The 24,894-nt window shown below is 35.4% G+C and overlaps 1 protein-coding gene across 4 annotated transcripts in view; it reads right to left on the bottom strand.

The window, feature by feature from the left end:
* Positions 1-946: 946 nt before the first annotated feature.
* LOC150080630 (nephrin-like) overlaps positions 947-24,894 on the bottom strand; it is a 382,937-nt gene continuing 358,989 nt past the window's right edge. For 2 of the 4 annotated variants that reach the window (XM_090381105.1, XM_090381106.1), the window contains 5 exons: positions 23,823-23,910; positions 18,014-18,135; positions 9,692-9,824; positions 5,435-5,523; positions 947-1,148 (listed from right to left, as the gene is read on the bottom strand). In XM_090381105.1, coding sequence (XP_090237231.1) covers positions 5,459-5,523; positions 9,692-9,824; positions 18,014-18,135; positions 23,823-23,910 — 408 coding nt within the window. In that variant the 3' untranslated portion in view covers positions 947-1,148; positions 5,435-5,458. Of the gene's footprint in view, positions 1,149-5,434; positions 5,524-9,691; positions 9,825-18,013; positions 18,136-23,822; positions 23,974-24,894 lie in introns of those variants that run through there. The other 2 variants (XM_090381107.1, XM_090381108.1) reach the window with 2 other exon arrangements.

The following is a 24,894-nucleotide window of genomic DNA, read 5'->3' as shown; positions in this document are numbered from 1 at the left end:
TTGTTGATCAATAGGAATGAGTATCATGGAGCAATGAGTCAAGCTACATTCTTTCAGTAAGATATGTTTACGTTTTGAGAATGCCTGACGAGCACTTTCGACGAGAATGTGTTTTTCCCACTACGAAATTTGTTTCACAGATGATATTATTGCAGGGTGTTTCAAGAGGTATATCCTCAGTTCACCGATCGCAGCGCGTGAAACTATGCATACCGAGTTCTACTTTGATGCGTTAGTTAATAATGGGTGTTATCACGTTGTCAGTTTTATAAAGCTGGTCATTTTATAGCTCAATGGCATCCAATGTCGCAAAGCATAACTCGTGGGAACTTGTATCGCGATAACACCGTGGACATCAACAGAACTCCGATCTTAACCTAAATAATATCTATAGGACGACTAGAATGTAAGATGCGGGTGTTCAAAATAATGCTCTCTGCATTTGTGAAATGGACTGCTACTTTCAAGGAAGAATGGAACCCCATGCTCCATTCGTCCTTGAAAGTTTTTTTTACCCATAAATTGGTAAAAGATCTTCCACAACCTATTCAAGCAGCCATGAAGACCTAATCATACATTAATTTCTCAATAAATGCATATTATGATCTAAACTACAGGTGTCCCATTACTTTTGATGTGGTAGAGTGTATATAATTAAAAACTATGAATCGCAGTGAATTTGGTCTGAGTGTGTTTGGTCTAAGGAATTCTTAATCCCCACCCCTGCTTACCGACCTGACTAAACATCCCTCAGATGGGAGCAAATCCAGTTCATGACAGCAGATCAGATTTTTGGTTTCTTTTTATTGTTTCATGTTCATAGTGCTCCTTCTTAATATCGACTGCTTCAAATAATCAACATTTATTTTCCTTGGAATTTCAAGTTTCTGAAAATGGTAGTGGTTTCGAGAAATTAAAAAAAAGAAAAAAAGTAAGAAAACAGTGAGCCAAGAAAGTAAAAATTTTTATGTACAATTATCTCAGATATAAAATATACATTAAAATATACTAGAATGTCTAGTAGTTGTATTTCTTTTTCTTCCACTCCTTTCTTCTTGCGCTTTTGTAAAAGTCAAAGCAATATATATACACATGACTCTTTTCGACTCTCCTTTTATCTTCGCGAGTAGGTCACAATGGGGACGGAACTGAAAAGGAAATTTCAAATATTATTCATATTTTTATGACGAAAATATTATACATTGGGATAAAATATATCATTTCATCTAAATGATGATAATTTTAATATAATTTAACTTGTAGTAAAAAAGATTAATTTAAGAAAAAGGATTAAGTCACTTTTATTGACATATCATATGAAAAATATACATTAAAAAGATTAAATAGTTCGGTTTAAAGGTTTCAACATAATTTTAGTGATATGAACTTTAATTATTTTATCGTTATTTCAGGTTTAAAGCTATTGACTGGAATTTTAATTATAACGAAAATTTAGTATTCGCAGGGACGAACTAAAATGTCGAAATTTCATTCAGAATAGTCCCATCATATCTATCACGCGAATTCAAGAGAGATGCAGCCATGTTCAAAGTAGTTTCCTTGAGCAACTCACTCCACATGACACCATTCTCTTCTGCTAACTGGAAGTATATCCGGTACCTCTTTATTAATATTGATTTTAGTGCCTGTGACGTACAAGTTGATCATTTAATTGAGGGAATGGACCCACCTTAAATTTTATCATCGTCGCTGAGGTCTGCCGGTGCTTTCTCCTTTTTTAAAGTAATCTTTTCGAAATGTATGTACTAGCGCCCTCGATGAACTCACTCGTAGAAACACCCACGGAAGCCAGTTTATGATAAATCTTTGAGAGTAATCGTTGTTGCCACAGATTTCAACCTTCTTTAAAGCGCTTGTGCCACTTGAGAATTGGAGATTTCTTCAAACAATCGATTCTATAAATCTCTAATACTTCTCTCAGTCTCTGTAGCAGCCATGCCACTTCGCACACAATTTTGAATAAAAAAAAAACGTTGCTTAGTCTCCAAATCTTCCAGATCAGCTCACTAAATGAATCATAACAGAAACTTAAGGTCACTAGGTAGCAAGCCGATATCAGAACTTGCAACTGTGCGTCAGCGTATCGCTGAATATACACTCTCCTGCCACCTACTGGCATTTCGCCTTTAGTAGTTGTACGGTGGCACTGCCCACCCAGCGAATTAGATGATCAGTTTGTGTAAATAGGGATATTCATTGCTGGACTTTCTTCGAAGATCCAAAATGTATCATTTTCAACAAATGTTTGACACCTTGGAATAGAAAGAAGTCAGATGAAACTTAATTGGAGTAACAGGGAGGATGTTCCATCGGAAGGATTGATTATCCGTAAGAAATTTTCTACTGAAAATGCAGTACGGGACGCATTGTTTGTGACTTCATTTGTTTGTATTAAACGATGCTGTTGTAGTAATAGAGTTTTTAGGAGCATCAGAGACTAAGGCCATATTGCTCCGTGCATATTGTCTGTAAGTTGTGTGTGTTCTGAGGTCGATTTTCTGTTTGCTGGATGAAAAACTCAAATTTCCGGGAGAAAAACCATGCTACTACTATTGCTTGAGACCTACTAACTCAGTCACTTTGTGAAAAATGCCGTTAAAAATTCTTCACGTCATAGACGTGACTCGGAATCTGGTCTTTTCCACCTGGTGTGGGGAGGACGGCGATTCTACCAACCCACGAGGGCTTGCTTTTTTTTTTTTTTTAATGCTCGTAATTGAATTTTCTCCTAAATATTAGTGTAATATGATCCATCGCTTTGTAGAAGGGTCTGCGCTGGTAGCATCGTGGTATCGTCACGGTCCTCCGTACACCGGGTAGAAAAGGCCCGGGTTTGAACCCGTCGATGACGCGAGGAACTTTTATGGGCCTTTTTCACTCCGTGGCTGAATTCGTCGATCTTAGGTGTAGATTAAAAAAAAAAAAAAAGGTAAACTCTATCCATTATCAACCCACTGCAGGATGGAAGCCTCCTCAACAATTAATGCTGAAAATGGACCATAATCTGCCACGCTGGTCCAGTGCGGGTTTGCAAATCGACTGTATTTAGCAGTCAGGGGCTTGAACCCCAGTCTACTCAAAGAGCGTGTGCTACTGTACTCCCGCTCCTGATCATTCGGTTACGGAGGCCTGAATAACAAGGTTTTTCCCCTGGAAAAACGGGGGGAAAACCTTGTTATTCAGGCCTTTTTCATCCAGCAAAGCAGTCAAATCGACCAGAGAACATATGCAATTTACAGACACAATACACATGGGTAGTTGAATTCTACGTGACCCTAATATAATATAATATTTTTAATATAATAAGCGCCTTGTAGAAGTAGAAAAAACAATTACAAATTTCGTATAAAATAAAAATAAAATGCACTGCTTCAGGACAAGGTTCTGCTGCATTATTTACAATAATTTTAAAAGAACTGGCACATGGTATGTAATGTGCTGTAAAACTGTGTTGCAGCTATATGATACCTCAGGGGATCACATCTGGTGAGTATGGGCTTGGAACACCCAGAGTCCTGAGTTGGATATCATAATTCTTCTCTTTCTTGGTGATTCTCTTCTACTTCTGACTCTTGTTTTCTCTCTTTCTCTCTCAGGGTAACTCAGAATTTTGTTTTTTTTTTGGCTGGCGCAGAAAAAGCCGCAGGCTTCCTTGCACCATAATAATAATAATAACATGTAATCCTCAATATTTTTGTGCCACGTTGGGTGCATTGTCGTAGCTTTGCCCTCTGCAGTTTTTAACATCACATCGATAGACCAATCATTTAATATGCTTAAAATTATTCTTTCTAAGTGTTATACATTGTGCTGTTTTATTAGTAGGAAACCAAAAAATCCTTTTTTAATATTGCCATTAGTTAAAACATACCTAATTATAAAAATTAATCGATCTGAGTGAATAATATAGAGCTTTGGCTTTCAGTGAACTGTTAGTAAAAAATAAAATTGCTTCCTTTATTTCTGATATTAAAATTTCTTTTGTTTTATTCACTATTAAATTTATAAAACCATCACAAAACTTGTAGGAAAGAAAATTTGTTCTACCAGCTCAACAATTAGCACCCATTTATAAATGATGCTTTAAAAATTCGTCAAATTAACTAAGATGTTCCAAGTAATTATCATTGCTATCTGTAAATGCTGAACCAAGCTTACTTAACAGTAGCAATGATTCTTTTCAAAAGATCTTGCCAGTAATTTTCTTTAGATTGAATTTGTTTCATTAATTCCGTATCAATATGCTTTTTAATCGAAAGCCTTTTCCTATATATACACATAGCTTGAATATGATTCTTGGAATGCTAATGGTCATTTCAAAGTCCTAGAGATATTTTTACAGTCACGAGTCATTTGTCAAATTATGCGTTAAATCTGAAAATAATTTACAAACAAAACACTACTGGTATCTGAAAAAGTTAACCATTCACGTTTTTCTTTAGTCCCAATAGTTTTCTTACAATAAAATGCAGATTCGTTAATATTTATGTAATATGTTCGATCACGTTCTGTATATGCTATTTTTAAATTTCATAAAATGTTTAGGTTTATTTATTAAAAAAAATATTCTATAAACTTTTCATTTATATTTATAGGCTACTTTGCAATGTCAGTGGTATACTTTTCAGGTGGTTCTTCATTTGTATACGACTGTGATGGATTACATTATATTTCTTGAAATTGGTTTTGTTCCGTTTGGTTTGCTTTTTCTCCGCTTTGATTCATAAAATATTTTTCTAATGTCATTTCTGGTTGTTATGCTTCATCAGTTTCTGTTTTTTCATCTTTAATTTCAGATGGTCGTAAAAAAAATAATAAAATGGAGTTCCTTTGAGTTTTCTGTTATTCTTTTTCTCTTCTTCCTGTTTTTCCGCTTAGCAGCTCCTGAATCATATCTTTGCATTACAGTATTTCAAAAGACATACAGTGCCATGTATACAATAAAATATTACCAATTGTATTATGAAATAAAAAATTTAAAAATTTTAAGCATATAACTTAAATATATAGTTCTATAACAACAACAATTTGTTATTTTTATGTTTCAGTTTAGAAAATGTTCTTTCCCCCACAGCAATTGATACCATAAGGCTAAAGTAAATGCCGAAAAGTATTAGGGTTTGGAAATGAACTTTCAAGGTTTCTTCAAACAAATATTTATAAATCTTGCACTAATCGGGTGCTTGCATTGTTTCTTCCTTCATAGTACATGGGATTTTTTTTTTTAAAGAAAATATGCAAGTTCTGTAGTTCTGCGGAAGACTCCAAGTCTGATTTTTAATTTTGCTGTAGTGCATCAACGGGTTGCTCAATTTATCGAAGGAATTTTCCAAAGCGCTCTCAGAACACCAAAAGAAGCATAAATTATAGTCATATATGACTATGAATTCCATTAGGATCTAATATGACTTACCGTATAAAATACTGCATACTGATGTCATGTATTGGAAATATTGATGAGCAATATAGACTGCGACTTCTTTGTGCTGCTGTATTCAACTGCTGAAAGTAACAGAGAAACAGAATTACATGAGTATATGAAGGAACTATAATATTTAGGAAAATTAAATAAATGCATCAGATAAATAATAGTCTGGCGTATAACAGTTATGATCATTCGAGTTTAGCTTTTTGTCAATAAGCATGCTTGCACCAAAATGAATAATTTTCTTCCATAAAAATATACGATCACTAACGATTTCAGTTGTCCGATTATAAGCAGATTCTTGGATTTTTTTTTTTTTTACTACTACCTGAAGTAGTAGTCGTAGAAGTAGTAGCAAAATGCAGTCACTTTATTTGCTAATGTTCATTTAATTTATAGCAAGAATAGCATTAGATATAAAATTTGTTCCGAGATCACACAAGAAATTCAGTTTCCTACATAGTGTTTCTTATGATTGCATCATGGAGCCGCTACCATTTCTGGTTTTATTAGTGGAAGTACTGATATCTATAGCATTCATTTTCTGCGGGTTTCGATCTTTATTTGCTGCCTATAAATAAAGAATAACTTAAAGGATGCCAAAAACTTTAAACTACTGGAAAACTTTGTCAGAGTTATGATCCTAGACATCGTAGAGTATAAAAGAGTCATTTAGTTCCGCCTTTGTTGGTTGCACATTTTTTAATTAAAGTGGTCCCAGCCAACCTATGGCAACCCCGCTGTCAGTTTTTTTTTATTTATTTTTATTAAAACCTCAAACACGAGAGATATTAGAATCTATAGTACTTCGTACCATGTTTGAGTTGGAGGTTGAGAAGACTAAAGAAGATATTTGTTGATATTAGACTTGAACACATAATTACATCAGTTACACATAATTTAGCAGTACTCTAATATACTCCCTCTCTTTGCCCAAGTACAGGGAGAGAAAAACCGCCATGACCAAAAAAGATAGATATGAAAAAACTGAGAATAATCAGATTACATAAAAAATAAATATATATAATTAAATTTCAGACACAGTCCAAACTTCAGCGCAAAGAGCTACATCTGTTCAGAGTCTGTTGGAAAGCTAGTAGCACAAGGAGCTGCCAAGAATAGAAAGAGGCATTTCATTTCTCAGCACAAGGAGCTGCTGAGAATAGAAATGCCAGCATAAGGAGCTGGAGTTGCAAATCCAAATGAGATGGAGTTGCAAATGAAAGCAAAGACTTTCAGAACGATTCCACGGAACTTTAGGTAATTCGGCACTATACCATACCGCATTGCCAATCCAAGGCTTCCAGATGCAGAAGAGTCTCCCGCCTAAGAAATAGTGCAGTTGCAAATGCTTGGAAAGTCAAGAAGTTCCCTTGTTTATCAACTAGAATCGTCTCGCAGCCTTCTGCTATAAGATTGAGATTACTCACCCGAGATACCAGTTCAATTCGTAGATCATTGTACTCCTCACAGATGTATATAATATGTTTCCACGATTCTCTTTCGTCACAATGGCAACTAGACCTTTTAGTGATTCCTAAATCGCGCAACTTTGCATTAATCGAACCATGACCAGTCAACAAGAACATAGCTTGTAAGTTTGGTGCAAACCATTTGAAATTTATCGAGGCTGCATTTCTTATATCTGGGTAAAATGTTTGTGTAGTCCGCCCTTTATAACAAACACTCCTGCCAGACTTTTACCAGAGCTCTCAGATTCTTGCCTTTTCCTTCCTGGGATCTGCCAAGATGTGATGTGTCAGCACAGTGACTATAGTCACCATTCTTCCCACACCGGGTGGAAAAGACCTGAGAATTCGAATTGCATCAATGACGCAAAAAATTTTTATGGGCATTTTTTCACAACGTGGCTGAATTAGTCAGTCTTAAGCAGGGGTTAGATGGTTTTTCTCCCGGAAACTCGGGTTTTTCGTCTAGCAAAAAGCAAATCGACCGCAGAACACGCAAAATTTATAGACATATTGTATATGACCCAATATGGCACAAGTTACTAATGCGCCGAAAACCCTACAACAACAACATTTGGTTCCTTCACTACAATAGCTTTATTCATATTCTTGAATCAGTTCAAAAACAAATAATAAAATAACTTTGGTTTAAACAAATTTCTACTCTCTTTCACTTTATCTGGATCAAGCTTTTGTGTTCCTTTACAGGAACTCTTATATTTTATATAAGAGTTTTATATTATATAAAATATATAATATTTTTTTATATTATATATTCTTCTTAAAATCATGACCTTAATATTTGATTGAACTGCATTGTTTTTAGAGGGTTCTATCCATTTTGCTGTTTGTGTCACTAGACAGAAAAAAATATTCAAGCTGAGAACAGCCCCGATAATGCTTTATCGTTACGTCATCAGTGCGCTAATCCGTTGTGCTAAGTGTGCTGAGGGGTAAAGGTCAAGAACTTTATTTAAGCTTTGTTACTATTAGCCATGTTTAGTCTCTAGAGCAAAGTTTCCGGCATCCCCTTCCCCCCATACTGCTCCTTAAACCCATTCACGGTACTAAGTACCATAGGTTTTGATACCTTTCGTGTTTGGGGTTTTCATAAAAAAAAAAAAAAAAAAAGTAGTAGTAGTGGTGCTTTTGTTCGTGTTATTTGTACTGTTGTGAATATTATAAACACGATATAACTTTTGTGTTTGCGATATTTTATCTTGTGATATTTCATCTCATAAAAGTGCTTTGAATAATGCCTGGAAAATGTTGTGTTCCTGGATGCCGTGGAAATTATAAAGGTGGTCCTAAAGTACACATCTTTGGCTTTCCGTTGAAGGATACTGTTTTAACGAACAAATGGTTGAAAGCTATACCAAAGGAAAGACTTTGTGCCATTTGAATATTCAAAGGTAAGTTTGCTAAAATAAGTTTGGATTTTCGGATACACTGAAGAAAAGTGCATACTTTGTTTAAGAATTTAGATGTTTAAGAAATCAAAAAATCTCAATACCAGTAAGATACGTAATGTCAGTTTTATATATTGAAACTTTGTGTAGATAAATACACGAAGTGTAATTAAATGCATTAATTAACTGGAACTTTCCATGAAGTTGAATAGTTTCAATCAGATTACTGACATCTTAGAACAGATAACAGTAATTACCAGCAGCATCGACGTTAATAATATTTTTGTTTTAAATGCTGCTTATAATTTACTGAATTCAATTGCGGGAGACATTAATAGCGAGAGAGCATCAGTGTTTAAATTCTTAAGCGAACAATTACGTTTGTAAGAATGTAAAAAGAATGCATACAGGTATTTCACTGAAGTATTAATATTTTCATCTTTGTTGTTTTCGATATCTCCATATGCCTACAAATTTCTGCAGCATTCTGCATTCCTACTTCTCCCTCATCCAAGTACTATTCGTCGGCTCTGCTCTTCTCTAAACGCAAAAATTCGGATGTATGCTAAACAGAAATTGGCCTTTTTAAATTCTCCAGAACGCAAAATTAGTTTAATGATCGAAGAAATTCATCTTAAACCTTATATTGGCAAAAATAGTCATTTTGGAGAAATAATTTTAAATTTGCTGATTAATACCATTATCAATGTTTTTCTCAACAATTTTTGTAAAAATAAAAATGATGTATTAAAAGCAACACATGAACTTAAACTTCAAACATTGAAAAATAATTTATGTTCAACTATAGTAATCAAATTATTAGATTTAATGAATAAATGTATACATTAGTTGGATTACAAATTATATGTAAAACATTTAAAATGTAATAAAATAGTTAACTATAAAATGTGTTGTCTTCATTTTTTCAGAAGGTTATGATTAAAAAAAAAATTATCACACTTAAAAGAAGAGGCCTACGAGCATATTTATAGTTGTGTCTGACAGGTGGTGCTTGGATGGGACGTGACCAACTATCAACCGAGGGGTGTTTGGATATTAATGGTAGGGCAGTGTATATCAAATATTAATAATAAAAACTTCTTATTAGTTATAATCTTCCCATTGTGCTCTGTTACATTTTCTGGTCTGACTCAGTGCTGCAGTACCTTTTAAAGAGGCATTAAGCGACCTTTCCATCTGAGTGACAAATCCACTATACTGAGAAGGTCGATCAAGGCATCTCGGTTAGAAACCACTGCGACGTAAATCAGTTTCTAGATACTGGAGTACCCCCCAAAATAGATCAAACCTTAGCACGTTAAATATTTGTATGAATTATGATTACTCTTTTGACGCTTACTGCTTACCATCTCCAAGACGTAACGACGTTCTTTCATGATAAACGCTACTGGGCGAATCCGAAGATACTGTAGAAGTTGAAAAGTATCTCGGACTTTCTGGTGTAGTTGATCTAGGCGTTGTCGATAAATCAGAAACATCCTGTGTGAAAGAAAAGACCAAATTTAATAATTTTATAAAGGTGAAACACTGCTACTTGTATATTATTTTAAAATCAGTTCAATTTATATTTTAAAAGGTGAAGCCATTTCAATTTAATATGAAGGGTGGTCAAAAAGTTATATATATGTATGTCAATGTCTTATGCAGTTTCCGAAATTTAATTTTTTATGTTGGTAGATGGTAGAAGAAGAAGAAGAAGAAGAATGAATATCCAGCAAATCGAGCATCGTTCAGTAATCAAGGCCAAAGAGGACAGAAATGCTAAAGAAATCAAAGAAAGAATGATTGGAGTGTTTCGGGAAGTATCGCCCAGTTATGCTACTGTTGTAAGATGGTCCGCACAGTTAAAAAGAGGACGGGAGTCAGTTGGGGATGATTCCAATCATCAAAAACAATTGTTTTTGATGGTCTGGTTGACCAACAGAAACACTCAGTTCTGAAACAGTTGGCATCGTTGAAGAAAAAATTTAGAAAACAGAAGAACTGGAGTGTCTGAACTTGGCAAAAGTACTTAACATTTCCTACGGAAGAATTTTAACAATCATACATGACCAATTGGGAATGTTCAAAGTTTATGTAAGATGGGTGCCCAGAAACCTTTCCATACATGAGTGCAGTCATCAAAAGAGAATTTAAAGTTAATTCCTGCTAGTCCACATCTATTTTTATCCAGTTTGATGACTGACTTTGATGAAACTTGACTACATTTTTTATGATCTGAATGCAATTAGATAGCGCAATGGAACACAAGAGGCTTTCAACCGGGAAAAAGTTTAAAAACAACCATCAGCTGGAAAACAGTTGGTTTCAATTTTCTGGGACAAAAGGATTATTGGTAATTGATTACCTTGCACCTAAAATCACAATAACAGAGGAACATTATTCCAGTAATTTGAGAAAAATACGAGGAAATTTCCTCTCTCTCTACTACATCTTATTTGTTCAGAAACCTCAAGTCTCATTTTCGTGGAATTCATTTTAAAAAGAATGAAGAGCTAAAAGCAGCTATGGAAGCCGGTTTAATGCCCAACCTGAAGGCCCTAGTGAGAGCACAAAAATCAAATCAAATTATTATATTAGGGCACCCATTATTTCTAATATATACCCATATATATACAGGGTGTTTCAGTTAAACGTTTCAGAACTTCTAAGAAGGGTAGGGTACATCCTGACAACTCGAAATCATATAGCAATGTGGGGTCGGAAATGCTTTCCTGAAGCGGTGTTGTACACAGAAGCACCATAAAGAAAAGAGACCGTAAGTGAGAAATCGTTTTAATAATACATGAAAAGAAGCAAAAGGTACATGGATTAAAGTAAGTGTTCGAAGTTTCTTCCACGGGCTACAATGCACGCCTCACATCTCCGACGCATGGACATCCGAACATTCTGGAATACTCCAGGCGAATTTCGAATTTCTTCGGCAACTACTGCGATTCTTGCAACCAGCTCCTCAGCATTGTCAACAGGGGTGTCATAAACTAGCGATTTCATATGACCCCAGAAATAAAAATCAAGACATGATAGGTCGGGTGACCGAGCAGGCCAACGCACGGGACCACCACGTCCCGTGCGTTGGCCTGCGAGATCACCTCATCGGACCTTACCTGTTACCGTGTCGTCTAACCGGACCTATCTACTTGATCTTTCTGCAGCAAGTATTGCCACAACTTTTGAGAGATGAACAGATTTCTGCATCGACGCAACAGACAATGTGGTTCCAACACGATGGAGCCCCTGCCCATTATAGCGGAGATGTTCGTAACTACCTGGATGTCACATTTGGTCAACAGTGGATCGGACGTGGTGGTCCCGTGCGTTGGCCTGCTCGGTCACCCGACCTATCATGTCTTGATTTTTATTTCTGGGGTCATATGAAATCGCTAGTTTATGACACCCCTGTTGACAATGCTGAGGAGCTGGTTGCAAGAATCGCAGTAGCTGCCGAAGAAATTCGAAATTCGCCTGGAGTATTCCAGAATGTTCGGATGTCCATGCGTCGGAGATGTGAGGCGTGCATTGAAGCCCGTGGAAGAAACTTCGAACACTTACTTTAATCCATGTACCTTTTGCTTCTTTTCATGTATTATTAAAACGATTTCTCACTTGCGGTCTCTTTTCTTTATGGTGCTTCTGTGTACAACACCGCTTCAGGAAAGCATTTCCGACCCCCACATTGCTATATGATTTCGAGTTGTCAGGATGTACCCTACCCCTCTTAGAAGTTCTGAAACGTTTAACTGAAACACCCTGTATATTTTGTTTGTAAGTTGTGTGTGTTCTCTGGTCGATTTGCCTGTTTTGCTGGACGAAAAAAACCCCAGTTTCTGGGGGGAAAACCTTTCTATCTACGCCTGAGACTGACTAACTGAGCCACGGAATGAAAAAAGCCCAATAAAGTTCTTCGCGTCATCGACGGGATTCGAACCCAGGCTTTTTCCACTCGGTGTGGGGAGGACGGTGACGATACTACTATGTTACACGCGCAGAGTGAGAAGCACAGTTGGTATAAGTACCGTCTTCCCCACAACAGGCGGAAGAGACTCGAGTTCGAATCTCGTGAAATGACACTAGGAATTTTCACGAGCCTTTTTCACATTGTGGCTGAGTTAGTCGGTCTCAGGCGACGGTAGCATTGTTTTTCTCCCGAAAACTCGGATTTTTCGCCTAGCAAACAGCAAATATGGACCACAGAAGAACACACTCACTTTACAAACATTTATATATATATACGGCACGATATGGCCTAAGTTCCTGATGCGTTTACAACCAAACCAGCATGCAGAATTTTTTTATTTTTTATTTTGAAGGGATAAAATCTTTGTAGATTAAATAATTTAAGTACCGTAGTGAAATAGGGGTGAATACATTGAAAAAGAAAAAAAAAAAAAAATTTGTGCCTGTCTTTGATAAAAATGTCAATCTTTTATAGAAATCCCATCTACTGCCACCCCTATGTAAGTGGAGTGGCATTAGATGGAATTCATTTTAGATAAGATGGGATTTCTAAAATATAGAAAAGGAGTACTTTTGTACCATTGCTAACTGTTGCATGTAATCTAGGGATCGGCGTACAGTGTGTAACATCACACTGTTAAGCCTGCCATCGCGGGGAAGGGGAATATGAGTCCGATGGTTAGTTTAGTATAGTTGGTAAAAAGTACGGGGGAGCACTCGAGAATCTCGATTTTACTTCTTTTATTTTAAACAGAGATTAAGAACTCGAACTCTTTATTCTGAAAGCGTATTTAAATTTTTATTATTTAAAACAGGCGCCTTCAGACATAGGTCATTTTATTGTGGGGATGGATTCAAAATTGAGCCGAAATTTTCGCTGTTTTTCTGTAAAAAAAGATGATGATTGGTATTGTTTTCTGTGCAATTATTTCATATTTCTCGCCGCATCACATTAGCCTACTTCTGCGCATGCTCATATTCATCCGTTAGCTGGCGTCCATAGAAGTTAGTAAGGAAATGGAGCACGATGTGGATTCAACTTTTTGATGAAAAAAAGCTCAAAACTGGCTGATGCTGACTGGGAGGGCCGGTCTTTAGGGAAGGAGTGGAGTTGGTGCAACACACCCGACCTCTCTTGAAAAAGTCCCCGAATTTCACCAAAGGTACTCAGCCGAAGCTAGGAGGACCAGGTTGGCTACAACATTAATTCTTGCATCCGGGCCCTGTGAGTTCTATGACCAGCCTGGCGACATGCAGTATAGAGAATGACGTGTAAAACTGTTTTGTTTGATAAAAAATTGTTTTGGAATATTTCCATATATTCGAGTGGTATGGTATTTTGGGGTCTAAAGGTAAAAAAAAAAAAAAGTAGTAGTGTTTATCATAAGGAATTGCATATTCTGAACGAAAAATAAAGTAATGAAAGAAATGTTTTAAATGGGAGGGGAATGTAACAGTATGGATTTGGGTATGAGCGATTAGTCTTGTCTTCATAGTTCGGCGTCCAGTATTAGAATGATTCATGACAGTCTATTTTGAAAGTGTGTGTGAGGTGGGGTGGTACATTCCAATATCTCAGAGAGTACCGTGAGTCCACATTTGAGAAAGAACGAATGCATCTTGGGTTTGCCGTATAGCTCGGTAATGTTTTTTTGTGGGAAAATAGAAAAGTGGGCTTTGGAATGAATAGAAGGCCATTCAGTATGTTACAATGATCAATTTATGCTCGAATGACCTAGATGAAAAAACAAAATATAGTTATAGTAGCAGTCTTGCATGACTAAGAAGATCCCCAATCTCTTGGTCAAGTAGTTTTTATTCTGATCCAAGCCCGTGATAGTTTCACCAGGAAAATTAAAGGATAACTCCGACGTCCAGATCGGCAATCACCAAACGGGGAAACTGTCCTCTGAAGTCATGCAAGTCCGGATCCAGAATTACAGCGGTGGTCACCGGTAAAGTCAGAAATGAGGGAATCGTCTTCGCTGAGAAACTGAGTAAGTTCTTTTGATTTTCACAGAAACACACTCTCTCACCGTAGGGGATAACAAAACCATGAGGGTGGGGGGGGTCAGTATTAAGGATGTCTCGAGATTGACTGAATAATAAGCCTATACTTTTGGAATTCTCTGAGAAATAACACATTAATTAGTTTTAGAATAACTAAAAGAAATTCTTAGTTTTCATTATCCCCTAATAATTTTGCATTTAAAATTTGCTCTAAGTAAGCTAAGCTACTTAAAGTAAGTTAGCGGTTAAGGTTTAATGCACTTGGGACTGAAGCAGAGATGGATGCTTATCGGAACATTAATCTTATTATTTTTATTTTTTTATTTTGAAATGGAGTAAAAAAAGTCTGTAAAAGAGAAGTTTGTGCTATAAGCAAAAAAGAATATCGAAATTAGAAACAAGCCTTCTGTTAGAAAAGGAACTCCCCATCCCAACACAAACACATACCTAAGATTTGGACAGAATGTATAATAGTCGCAAATTGCTGACTAGTATATTTATATTTCGTGAATATGTAATTTTTAAGTGATATTTGCTTTAATTATCTATTCTGGAAGGGCACTGATGTTGCCAAAGTATTGACAGGATTTTATGGTTATATAAATTGGCTTTGGAATATGGTTTGAGGTAAACTGGATGTGCAGTTTTAATTTAATTGACATGGTAGTTAAATGTTTCGTAAATCTGAAGGTTATAAGCAAATTTTCATTATTTTCTTATACCAAATATATATATATATATATATATATTTAATTTATTATCTGTGGGCGGTTTCAGAAAACTAATGGCAACTCTTCCGTGTAATATAAACAGAAAATTTATTGATATCGTTGTCAGTAACTATAGTCATTGAATTATTAAGTCTGTAGAGCTGTGGCTTCCACTAAGTTTTGTAACCTCACAGAAAGGAGGGGAAGGGATTTTTTGACCAGACCATGAAGTGGGATGAGACATGGATCGACAACTGAAATCCCAGATGTGCCTGAATTCGACTTTCTGGGACTCTGTGTAGATTTTTTGGAGTGCGGTGTAATAGTAAATTTCTAGTATTATTCTGGTCACCTGACAACGAAGATTAAGGTAGCGTTGAGAAAAAGGGTCCCGTAAAGGTCAACAAAGGTATTATCGTTCTTCAATGCTCGATCCCATAATGCTACCATCATAACGCTGTTGGATGGGAGATCCTTGACCCCCCCATAGTTTAAACACGTCTCCTACAGATTTCCATCCTTTTCGAACCGTTTAAACGAATTTTTGGGAGGACGAAAGTTTTTAACAGCAATGTTCTCCAGTGTTTACGCTCCCTCTCCCCTTGACGTCAAGAACCCTATGCTTCAGGGATTTTTTTTCCCACATATATGTGGGAGCTTGCATGAGTGTAGGAGAGAGTACGAGAAGACCGTAATATGAAACAGGTAAGATGATTTATTGAGACGCTATAATCAAAATTGTCAAATATGAACCCCTACTATTGTTTTATTTGACTTGGTGCGTTATAATAATATCGCTTGTTCTCTTAGGTGGCAAACATATACTGTAATACTTTGTTAATTCCGAAATTAATTAGTGCTTTTATTTAATTATCATGCTTTTTCTTATTAATTTGTAAACTAGCATTAAATTGAATCCCATTTTTACACACTTCTTCTTTAGAGATTTTTATATGCGCTGCTGGATTTATTCCATACTTAAGTAAAGAAATGGGGTTACATTTCAACTCAGTTATCGAAACACAGTTTTCCCATGTCAGATTTATAAAAAAATATAAAGAAATAGTTTTATAAAACTCGATGTGCTGCGTTTTAAAACTATATCTTACTGTCATGGGGAAGAAGAAAAAAAATAATTATATAAAAATCGATGTACTACATTATATTTTTCTGTCATGGGGAAGATATATTCCCTTCATTGAGATGGACAGACTTTGGGCTTTTTGCCCAGAGTCTGTCCATGGCTTGACTTTAGATATGACAATGTTTCCAAAATTATTCTTACTAATATCACCAAGGAGGTGAATCCATTATTCATTAAAAAGAAGTTAAGGCACCGCTATTACAGCTGTTTGAAATCCTTCTGGGCTCTCATCAGATTGTGGATAGCCTCAGTTAACAACTTTCTTTCGAAACTGTGAATGTGTGTGTCGAATTTAAACGAGCAGCAAAGTGGTGTTTGGGCAAAAAAAAAAAAAAAAACTTCCAACTGGAAACAACAAAAGTTATGTGAATACTAAAACTCCAGTTGTAGCTGGATAGGCCCATTGCAGTTTTTAAGTTAAGTTTTCAATCCGAAGTATTTCGCCAAACGCTTGGCTGCTCGTTTAGATTCGACGTTCATTCACTGTTTCGACAGAAAGTTGTTAATTGGAACTATCCACAATCTGATGAGGGTCCAGAGAGATTAGAAACAGTTGTAATAGTGGCGCTTTACATTTTTTTTAATGGATAACGGATAATGGATAATTTTAGGTTGACTGGTGGACAACGATGTCATATCTAAAGTCAAGCCAATGACAGACTGGGCAATAAGCGCAATGTACCAACTGGATTCTAAGCCGCAGTCTTTTGTGTATAATATCGTGTCCGGTAGATGAATGCACAGTGCGCGAATGACCCAATGAATGGATTTACCAAGGGTACGTTGAAAAGGGTCCCGGACCGCTTTAACTCGATCTGTGTTCACTGCCTGATTGTTGCTTCCTTTCTTCCTCAGCACAGAACTTGTTTCCAACAAGTTCTTTATGCCATTTCGCTATGCTATGACAGGTGGATTCTACCCCTGTTCCTGCCTGAATTTCTTCTGCACAATAACAGGAAACTTTAATTCAGCGAGCAAAAAGCAACATTGAACTTTCATTGCACGGTGAACGGCGCCATTTTGATACTTAGTCTCGCGCGTGCGCAACATAGTACGCATCATCAATTGTTCTTCTGGCTACGCAAATTTACTGGTTTTCTGTACCTAAAAAAAAAAAAAAAAGCCCTGTTATTATTGGTTTACCAAATACATATATATACAAGTTTTTTTTATCGATAGTAATTCTGCTGGACGGTCTCTCTGTTGCTAAACATAACATGGAATCTTCTTAATTTATCAGTATATATAGGCGTGTAATTTATTGATATACATAACATATATATATATGCAGTATATGATAAATGTGTTGGATGCATGACTTAATTGCAAATACACTGTTGCCAGAAATCGTTATTGAACAGTCGAAAAAAAATAATTTCCTTCAATAATTTCATTGATATTTTCATTGCTCAATTAGATTCCGTTGTGGAAGTTTATTATATATGGAAGTTGAATTGAATAGGTTTAAATTTTGTACCACGGCAACCAAGGTAATGATGCGTCAGTAATCGCGTCTATAAATTTCTTGTAGTCTTTTGATCGTTTTTTTTTTTCTTTTCTGGATGAAAAGCGGAGTTTCCGGCAGAGCAATTTTAACCACTGTGCTATATGTCACCTCTGAAAAAATGCAGTTGTCCAGTCATCTAAATGAGTTGTAAATATTTTATAATCTACAAACTATTTGTGTATCATTCTGATTATTAGTGATGGATCCACTGTACACTTCTGTTTGTATTAAAATAATAGAGAAACTAAACGAAATGACTTGCTATCTGTAATTATTAAAGAGAGAGAGAGAGAGATGCTCTGGCAACATATGGTTACCGAAAGAAAAAAAAAATACTTACTTTAGATTCCGGAAGGCACTGTCGATTCTCTTCCTTCCAGGTGTCTTGGCGCTCTATCTCTTCATATATCTTACACAGTTCAGGTGCTTCAATGTTGGCAGTTTCTTTTACGTGAATCTCTCCTGAAATATAGTAGACATGACATCTCTGTAGCCGCAAGCATAAAACCCTTTCTGCAAACTTCAGAAACTTTGAGAGAGAGAACATTTCCATAAAAATAAGAAAAAACACAGGGACAGACAAATATGTCTAAAGCTGAAACTTTACAAACTAAAGGAATACGGAGAACAGAAGGTCAGCTGTTTCCTCCTTCGTATTAGAGCATTTTTTTTTTTATTTTGCAAAATATGACAGCAAAATATACGTTTCAGTGACAGCCACAAAATGAAATTCTGTTCGTAACCAATTTTGTACATTCACAGATATCTTTCGAAAATAAGCCTGTATGCATATAATTTCTCCACGAGGAGAATGTTGATGCGTCGATAGTTCAATAACGAGCTTCAAGTTGGAGGATTTGTTAAAATATTTGAATTTATTATACGCGCAAGCTAGCTATTACATAGCCACACACCTCATAATGTGCACTGAAATGCTGTTATTTCCATATTCACTCTTTTCATGGTTGTTATTTTTGAATTTTATTAAACTAAGAAATTTTTAATTTGTTTGATATTTTTGCAGTTATCTATAAATTATTCTTAATACGATGCAATGCAAATGTGTTACCCCTTGTCAACTAGTGGAGTTTTATAAATATTTGCCAACTCTATTAACAGTAGTAATTTTATATGCAGAAGTATGAATATAAAATCGGAATTGATGAGTGTACATACAACTTGCAAATTAATGAAAAACATGGAAATCATGAAAAATATTATTACAAGGCAGTAATTGCTAGTTTTCATTATTTCAAAGTTATTCGTAAAAGCAGTGATTCTGTGATGTCAGCTGAAAATGGTAAATTACCGTTTCTACAAGTAGGTTTCTTCAATTAGGCTGAGGTGATGAAATAGATGGATGTGTCAAGGAAGGTGTTGACATTTTGGAAACAGTTCTCAGGAATGGGAACCATTGTCACAAGATCACAGGTCTCTGATAAGTCATCCCAAATTATTCTATCTATGCTTTGTGGATTATAAGAAAAACGTATTCACTAGAATGAAACACAAGAAGATAATGGAAACTATAATAACATTGAATTCTAAAAATTAAACGGTGTGTACAGTTTTCATTACCTACTGGTGCACAATTTACATTACAACTGTCTTTCAAACTATCAGGAGAACAAGAATGCGAAAGCTTAATGAACTGTACGTATACTAGCAGGTCAGCAGTCTTGTATTCTACTAACCTCCAAACACTACAACAGCTCTCAGTGAATGTTGTCTTTATATCAACTTTTAAGTGGCAATCTTCAGGTATTCACTATGTTCTCTTGCTAGATTCCAGCTGTTGTTTTTTTATATGATGTATGCTTATGATTTATTTACTCCTGACTATTGATTTTATATTCTTGATGACTACCAAGTACGAAGAAGAGTACTCTTGGTACTCTTCTTCGTAAGTTGTGGAGGCTTTCTGAATGTTCAGAGATAAAGACTTTCGGACATCTGATTTCTAGGATGTGTAAGCCATTTTTTAAGGACCCCATTTGTTTTTGAATAGCGACACTATTTTCCTGTGGATCTTAGCTGATCCACGAATAACTGCTAAAAACACGAACTGGTATTCTATGACCAAAGTAGTCAATTTGTCAACCAACCGAGTACTCAGAAATATTTAAAGAATGAAGTTTTTATTAATCACATTGAATATTCATGAGGTCTTTACGAGGCAAAAAGAAACCGGTCATTCACCTGCAAATTCTCTCTACGGATTGAAATTGTGGTTTGAAGAAACCAGATTTGTTGGCTTACCTCATTCGAACATCGGTCGTCAAAGTGAGACCTGCAGAGCTCAGAGGAGGCAATCATTGAAGGTATAATTTTTTTTTCTTGATGTAATTAACAAAATTATTGCGGTATCTGTCACCATAAATTGTACTTATATACAAATTTTCATTTGTGAATCTCTTAAAATATAAACGTTAGCCTGGTTTTTGCGATTGTTACCTTAATATTTTTCCATTTTTACAGTTTACTCAATATTATTTGAATAGAGTGGTTGACCAATAAGCTTATTAAGTGCAAGCGCAGAACACTTTTTTATATGGAAAAACGCAAGCTTGAACTTCCGTTCTACGTTACCACTGGGACTTGGCTGTGATAATAATTCGAAAAATGTGGTCGATACTGGAAGCCGCCCCTCTTTTTTCTTTTATGTTTTTGTCTGTTCTGCTAATTGAATTATCGCCTAAAATAAATTTTGCGACGTCGGATTTCTGCGAATTACGTGGAGCGCTTTAGGTTAAATTTAAACAGTGTTTAACCAGGAGCGAATAAATTTCCACAGCCTTTCGAACAACTGCTTGTGACCATCAAGGAGTATTAATTAGTGGGATTATGAAGCTATATGCTATTCTTTAAAGCACGACCATAAAAATCACGTTAGTAATTTTCAAAGAATTAAAACGCACATAAATGATAAGAAAAAACCTCTAAGGTAAATACTGTTCTAGAAGTCTTTGAACATTTCAAAGAAACAAGGAATTGGAATGTTAAAACCTAATTCTCAGATCCATTTAAAGTACGATAATTTATTTTTATATAAATGGAGTAACCATTTATATAAAAAGTTGTTCCATAACGAATGAAAATCTTTCTATAACAAAGAACTTGATTTTAAGAATATCTTTTTCACAGAAAATTTTAATATCTTGCGCAATTTATTCTAGAATTTTCTTCCTTCAGACTGATTATTATAGAAAAATTTCCATGGCGTTAACCATTTAAAAATGAGAAATCCCTCGTATATAATTACTGACCAATTAATCTTAGAGATCATCATAAAAAATTATGGAATAACTATGGTAAAACTTCTCTGCTTAAAGATATAGTATTTATATTCTAATAATCATAGTTCTGACCTGGGTCATTTGATCAGTGAATCGCAATTAAAAAGAGCTTCACAAAATATTAATGAAATCACAGAACCCGCTTGACCACAAAGAAGGAAAAGCAACAGAAATTCCAATTAAACATAGAAATACTAATAAATAAATAAAAGAATTCTCCAGACTTCTCAATAGTATAATGTACTGTATATAACACCGGTAAAATGGATGAGGAATTAATACCCCCATTATTGTGCCAATATCAAAGAAACCAGAAAATAGAAATTCCTGAAACATGCGATTCTAAGCCCATATAAATCATACAAAATATTAAAATATTGCATAAAAGAATGCATTAAAAGGTTAAAGGAGGAGTTCGAACTACTCTATTTGGATTTAGACCAGAAATTTCTAGTTAAGAAACCCTGTCTTGTTTGATTCACTTAACTAAAAAGGGCACTAAAATGGGTGAATTACAGAAAAATACTTTGACAGAATGAAACACGAGAAGGTAATGGAAACTGCATATATCTTCGTTTTTAATTCCAGTATGCATTTTTAATAGTTATGTCTTTTGAATTTTGATACAAAAGACAACTTTTAGGAATGCGTACTGGAATTAAAATAAGGTTGATAATCGATACAAATTCGGTGCAAATAAATAGGAGCAAGATAAAGAGGAGCTAGCGTTATGAGATAACATCTACAATATAACATCTTTTCTAAAGAAATAATTTAAGGAGGAGGAGGAATAAAGATTAATGAAGGGAAAATGAACAACCTAAGATACGGCAAGGACAAGGCAATCTGTTATTGACAAGGCAATAACAGATACATCAAGTAAATACTTACAGGAACTTGATAGTTGAAATAGAACGAAACATCGTGGGGTGATTGAATTCTCCATTAATGTTCACAATAACAAAAATGTACATAAGCAGCAGAAAAACAACATTGAATGCAAAAATGAACACATGCAATAAATGAAGAACTAGCTATCTTGGCAAGCATGCATTTTTATCCAAACAACAACCAAACCAAGGAAATAGAACCGCATTACAGCATGCCCATGTAAGATTTAATGAGATGAAAGGTATGTATATTACTTGAAAGAAAATCAAGCCTACAGCTCAGAATCTGACTACTGAAAAGCTACATATGGTCAATCCTAAATAAAAGGATGAAGGCGTAGTTCACTAGCAATGGAAAATTTGGAATCTCAGGGCCTTCCAAAGAAGAATAATTGTTCGTACGTGTTTATCAGGTGTTATAACAGACTAATTTGCTAAAGATTCTAACGACATCAATCATATGAATATGTCTCAAATGTTCAAAGAATAGTATCATTCAATAGTTTTTACCAAACAGAAAAAGTCGGAAAAAGATTCGTCGGACAAAAGCTACCCTCGTTCCGTCGCATTTCATTCGGCAACATTTGCGCATGCCACAGGTGACGGAATGAGGTGCTCTGTGTGGAGTCCGTTATCAAGTATAAATACGAAACGATGGAAGAATTAACGTTTTGCACTTATAATGTGGAAATATCATAACGTGTCAGTACCATGCGAAGAATTTTATGAAGAATGCGAGAAGTAGAAACCATATCACGGAAGCACTAATCTTGGACACCAACCGGAAATATGCTGTTTTGGTATCAGGAATGCAAAAGTTGTAAGCAGGAGGCAAATCATGTGGTGCAATGAGCCCGATTTAAGCTTTCCAACGTCAGCAGAACAGTGCACATACGGAGGAAATCACACGAGGTACGGGAGCCATCCTGTTGTGCACTGACAGTACGGTTTACCAAAGGAAATGGAATGGTGTGTAGCATATCTTCATGCTATACCCTTGGATCCCTGATCCCACCGGAGGGCACTATGAAAGCCAGAATATATCTATCCGAACATCAGGTATACTGGGTAACGTTACATGTTTACTCTTGTGGACAGAGGTACTTTCAAGATAGCAATGCAACTGTATCGCTCCAAATGCGAAAGACACAAAGCATCTACCCTGGTCAATCCTGTCTAGCATTCGTGCGATGAACAGCAAAAACCTCTGTCCATGTAACTCTAGAAACTGAGGACAGTTTTGTTACATGAATTGTCCAATATTCCTGGTATCCCTTTTCAACACCTTGTTGACTCCATGCCACGTCGTTTCGGAATAATGATTCATGGGTATAGAACACCTGTTAGGCCATAGTCCTAGTTCAGTGACCAAGTAGCGTATAACAAAGTAATCATAAAAAGTAATTAATCAATAAAAAGAACCCAACAACAGCGTATCTTATATATTCACTTCTCTTTTGATATATATATATCCACAGGAAATATTATAAGCACATCATAAGAGGAGAAAAATACAAAATACGCCGAATTGACCTTCGAGAATAAATTTAGTGACAAAAGACCTAGAGGAAGAAAAAGACACACATAGACGTGGATTAGAATAAGAAAATAAGACATCGTCCAGAAAATGCAGTTTTGTATTAAGTTAGAATATTATCAGTTAAATATATAGAACAAGAGCGAGTTATTTTCTTTCGTTTATATTTTTCTGGAAAGTGAAACCAGAACGGTGAGATAATTAAATTGATTAATATTATTAATATCTCACAAAGAAGAATAATCACGTAGATCCCTTCTTTCAATTAATTGGAAACTGGAACCGTTTTATGTAATTCTGATTAAAGCGACCAAGATAAATTTACTTCCCAAAGCATTTTTTAATCAACGGTTTTTTGAAATTAAGAAAAGGAATTTATATTTTCAAATAAGAAACGCAGTACAAAGGATGAGAATAAAGACTTACCTGAAGACGATTTTTTTGAATTTAGTTGTCGTGTTCTTCCATATTCATTTTCTTTTCTTTCTTCTAAATTTAGTTTTATTCGATCCAACTGTATGAAATATAGTGAAGCACTAAATATTTTCACCTTGAATTATGGTATGACATTTTGAAACTGTCGTTATTGTTTACATGAAAATAAATAAATAAACATCTTTTAGGAAACACACTTGGATCTACAAAATTCATCATCTGTTTTATTATTTGCAAAAAGGAACAAAAAATTAAGTCAATTGCGAAGAATATCTATAACTTACATAATAAGAAATTTTTATATAATCTTTAGCAGTTATTAAACAGTCCAAACTAGATTTCGACCAGGCTAAGAGTAGAAAACTTTTTTGTTGTCCAGTTGGTAGTCTAGCATTCTGGTCTTGCTCAAGTGATTGGATGCAACTTTTGCCCATCTGTTTTCCCACCTTTCTCTTATCTCTCAAAACTAGATGGTTCTATTGCCACTTCAGCTAATGATAAAGCTGACCTGCTAGCATCCGATTTTTCTCTTTTAATTCGTGTATTGATGATCTTGCTAAACCACCTCCTACCATTCCTAGTACACTCCATTCAGCGCCTCCTGTGGTCTTCCGTCAAAGGATGTTAGAAGGATTTTGAACAATCTTGATGCCAAGAAAGTGCCAGGTCCTTGATAGTATTTCTCCACTTGTTCTGAAAATCTGTGCTCCTGAACTTACTATTGTTCTGTGTCGCCTTTTTTCACTTTCTTATTCCAGTGGTATTTTCCCTTCTGCTTGGAAATTTTCTCATATCCAGCCATTTCCTAAAAAGGGTAACAAATCCCTCCCATCTAACATCCAATTATCGTCCAGTTGCACTTACTTTTAACTATTTCTAAAGTAATGGAGATAGAAACCGTTCACATTTCAAAGGCTTTTGAAATGCTTTTGAAATTTCAAGCAGTTACTCTTGACACTTCAAATGCTTTTGATCGTGTTTGGCATAAAGGTCTTCTAAACAAGCTTCCATATTATGGTTTGCCAACTTTTTTTTTTTTTTTTTTGTATTTTCTCTCTGACCG

Source organism: Mastigoproctus giganteus, chromosome 9 (genome assembly GCF_048544385.1).
Source record: "Mastigoproctus giganteus isolate SK-2022 chromosome 9, ASM4854438v1, whole genome shotgun sequence".
Classification (NCBI taxonomy): Eukaryota; Metazoa; Arthropoda; class Arachnida; order Uropygi; family Thelyphonidae; genus Mastigoproctus; species Mastigoproctus giganteus.
The sequence above is the reverse complement of the archived record's forward strand: the minus strand, read 5'-3'. Positions and strand labels throughout refer to the sequence as shown.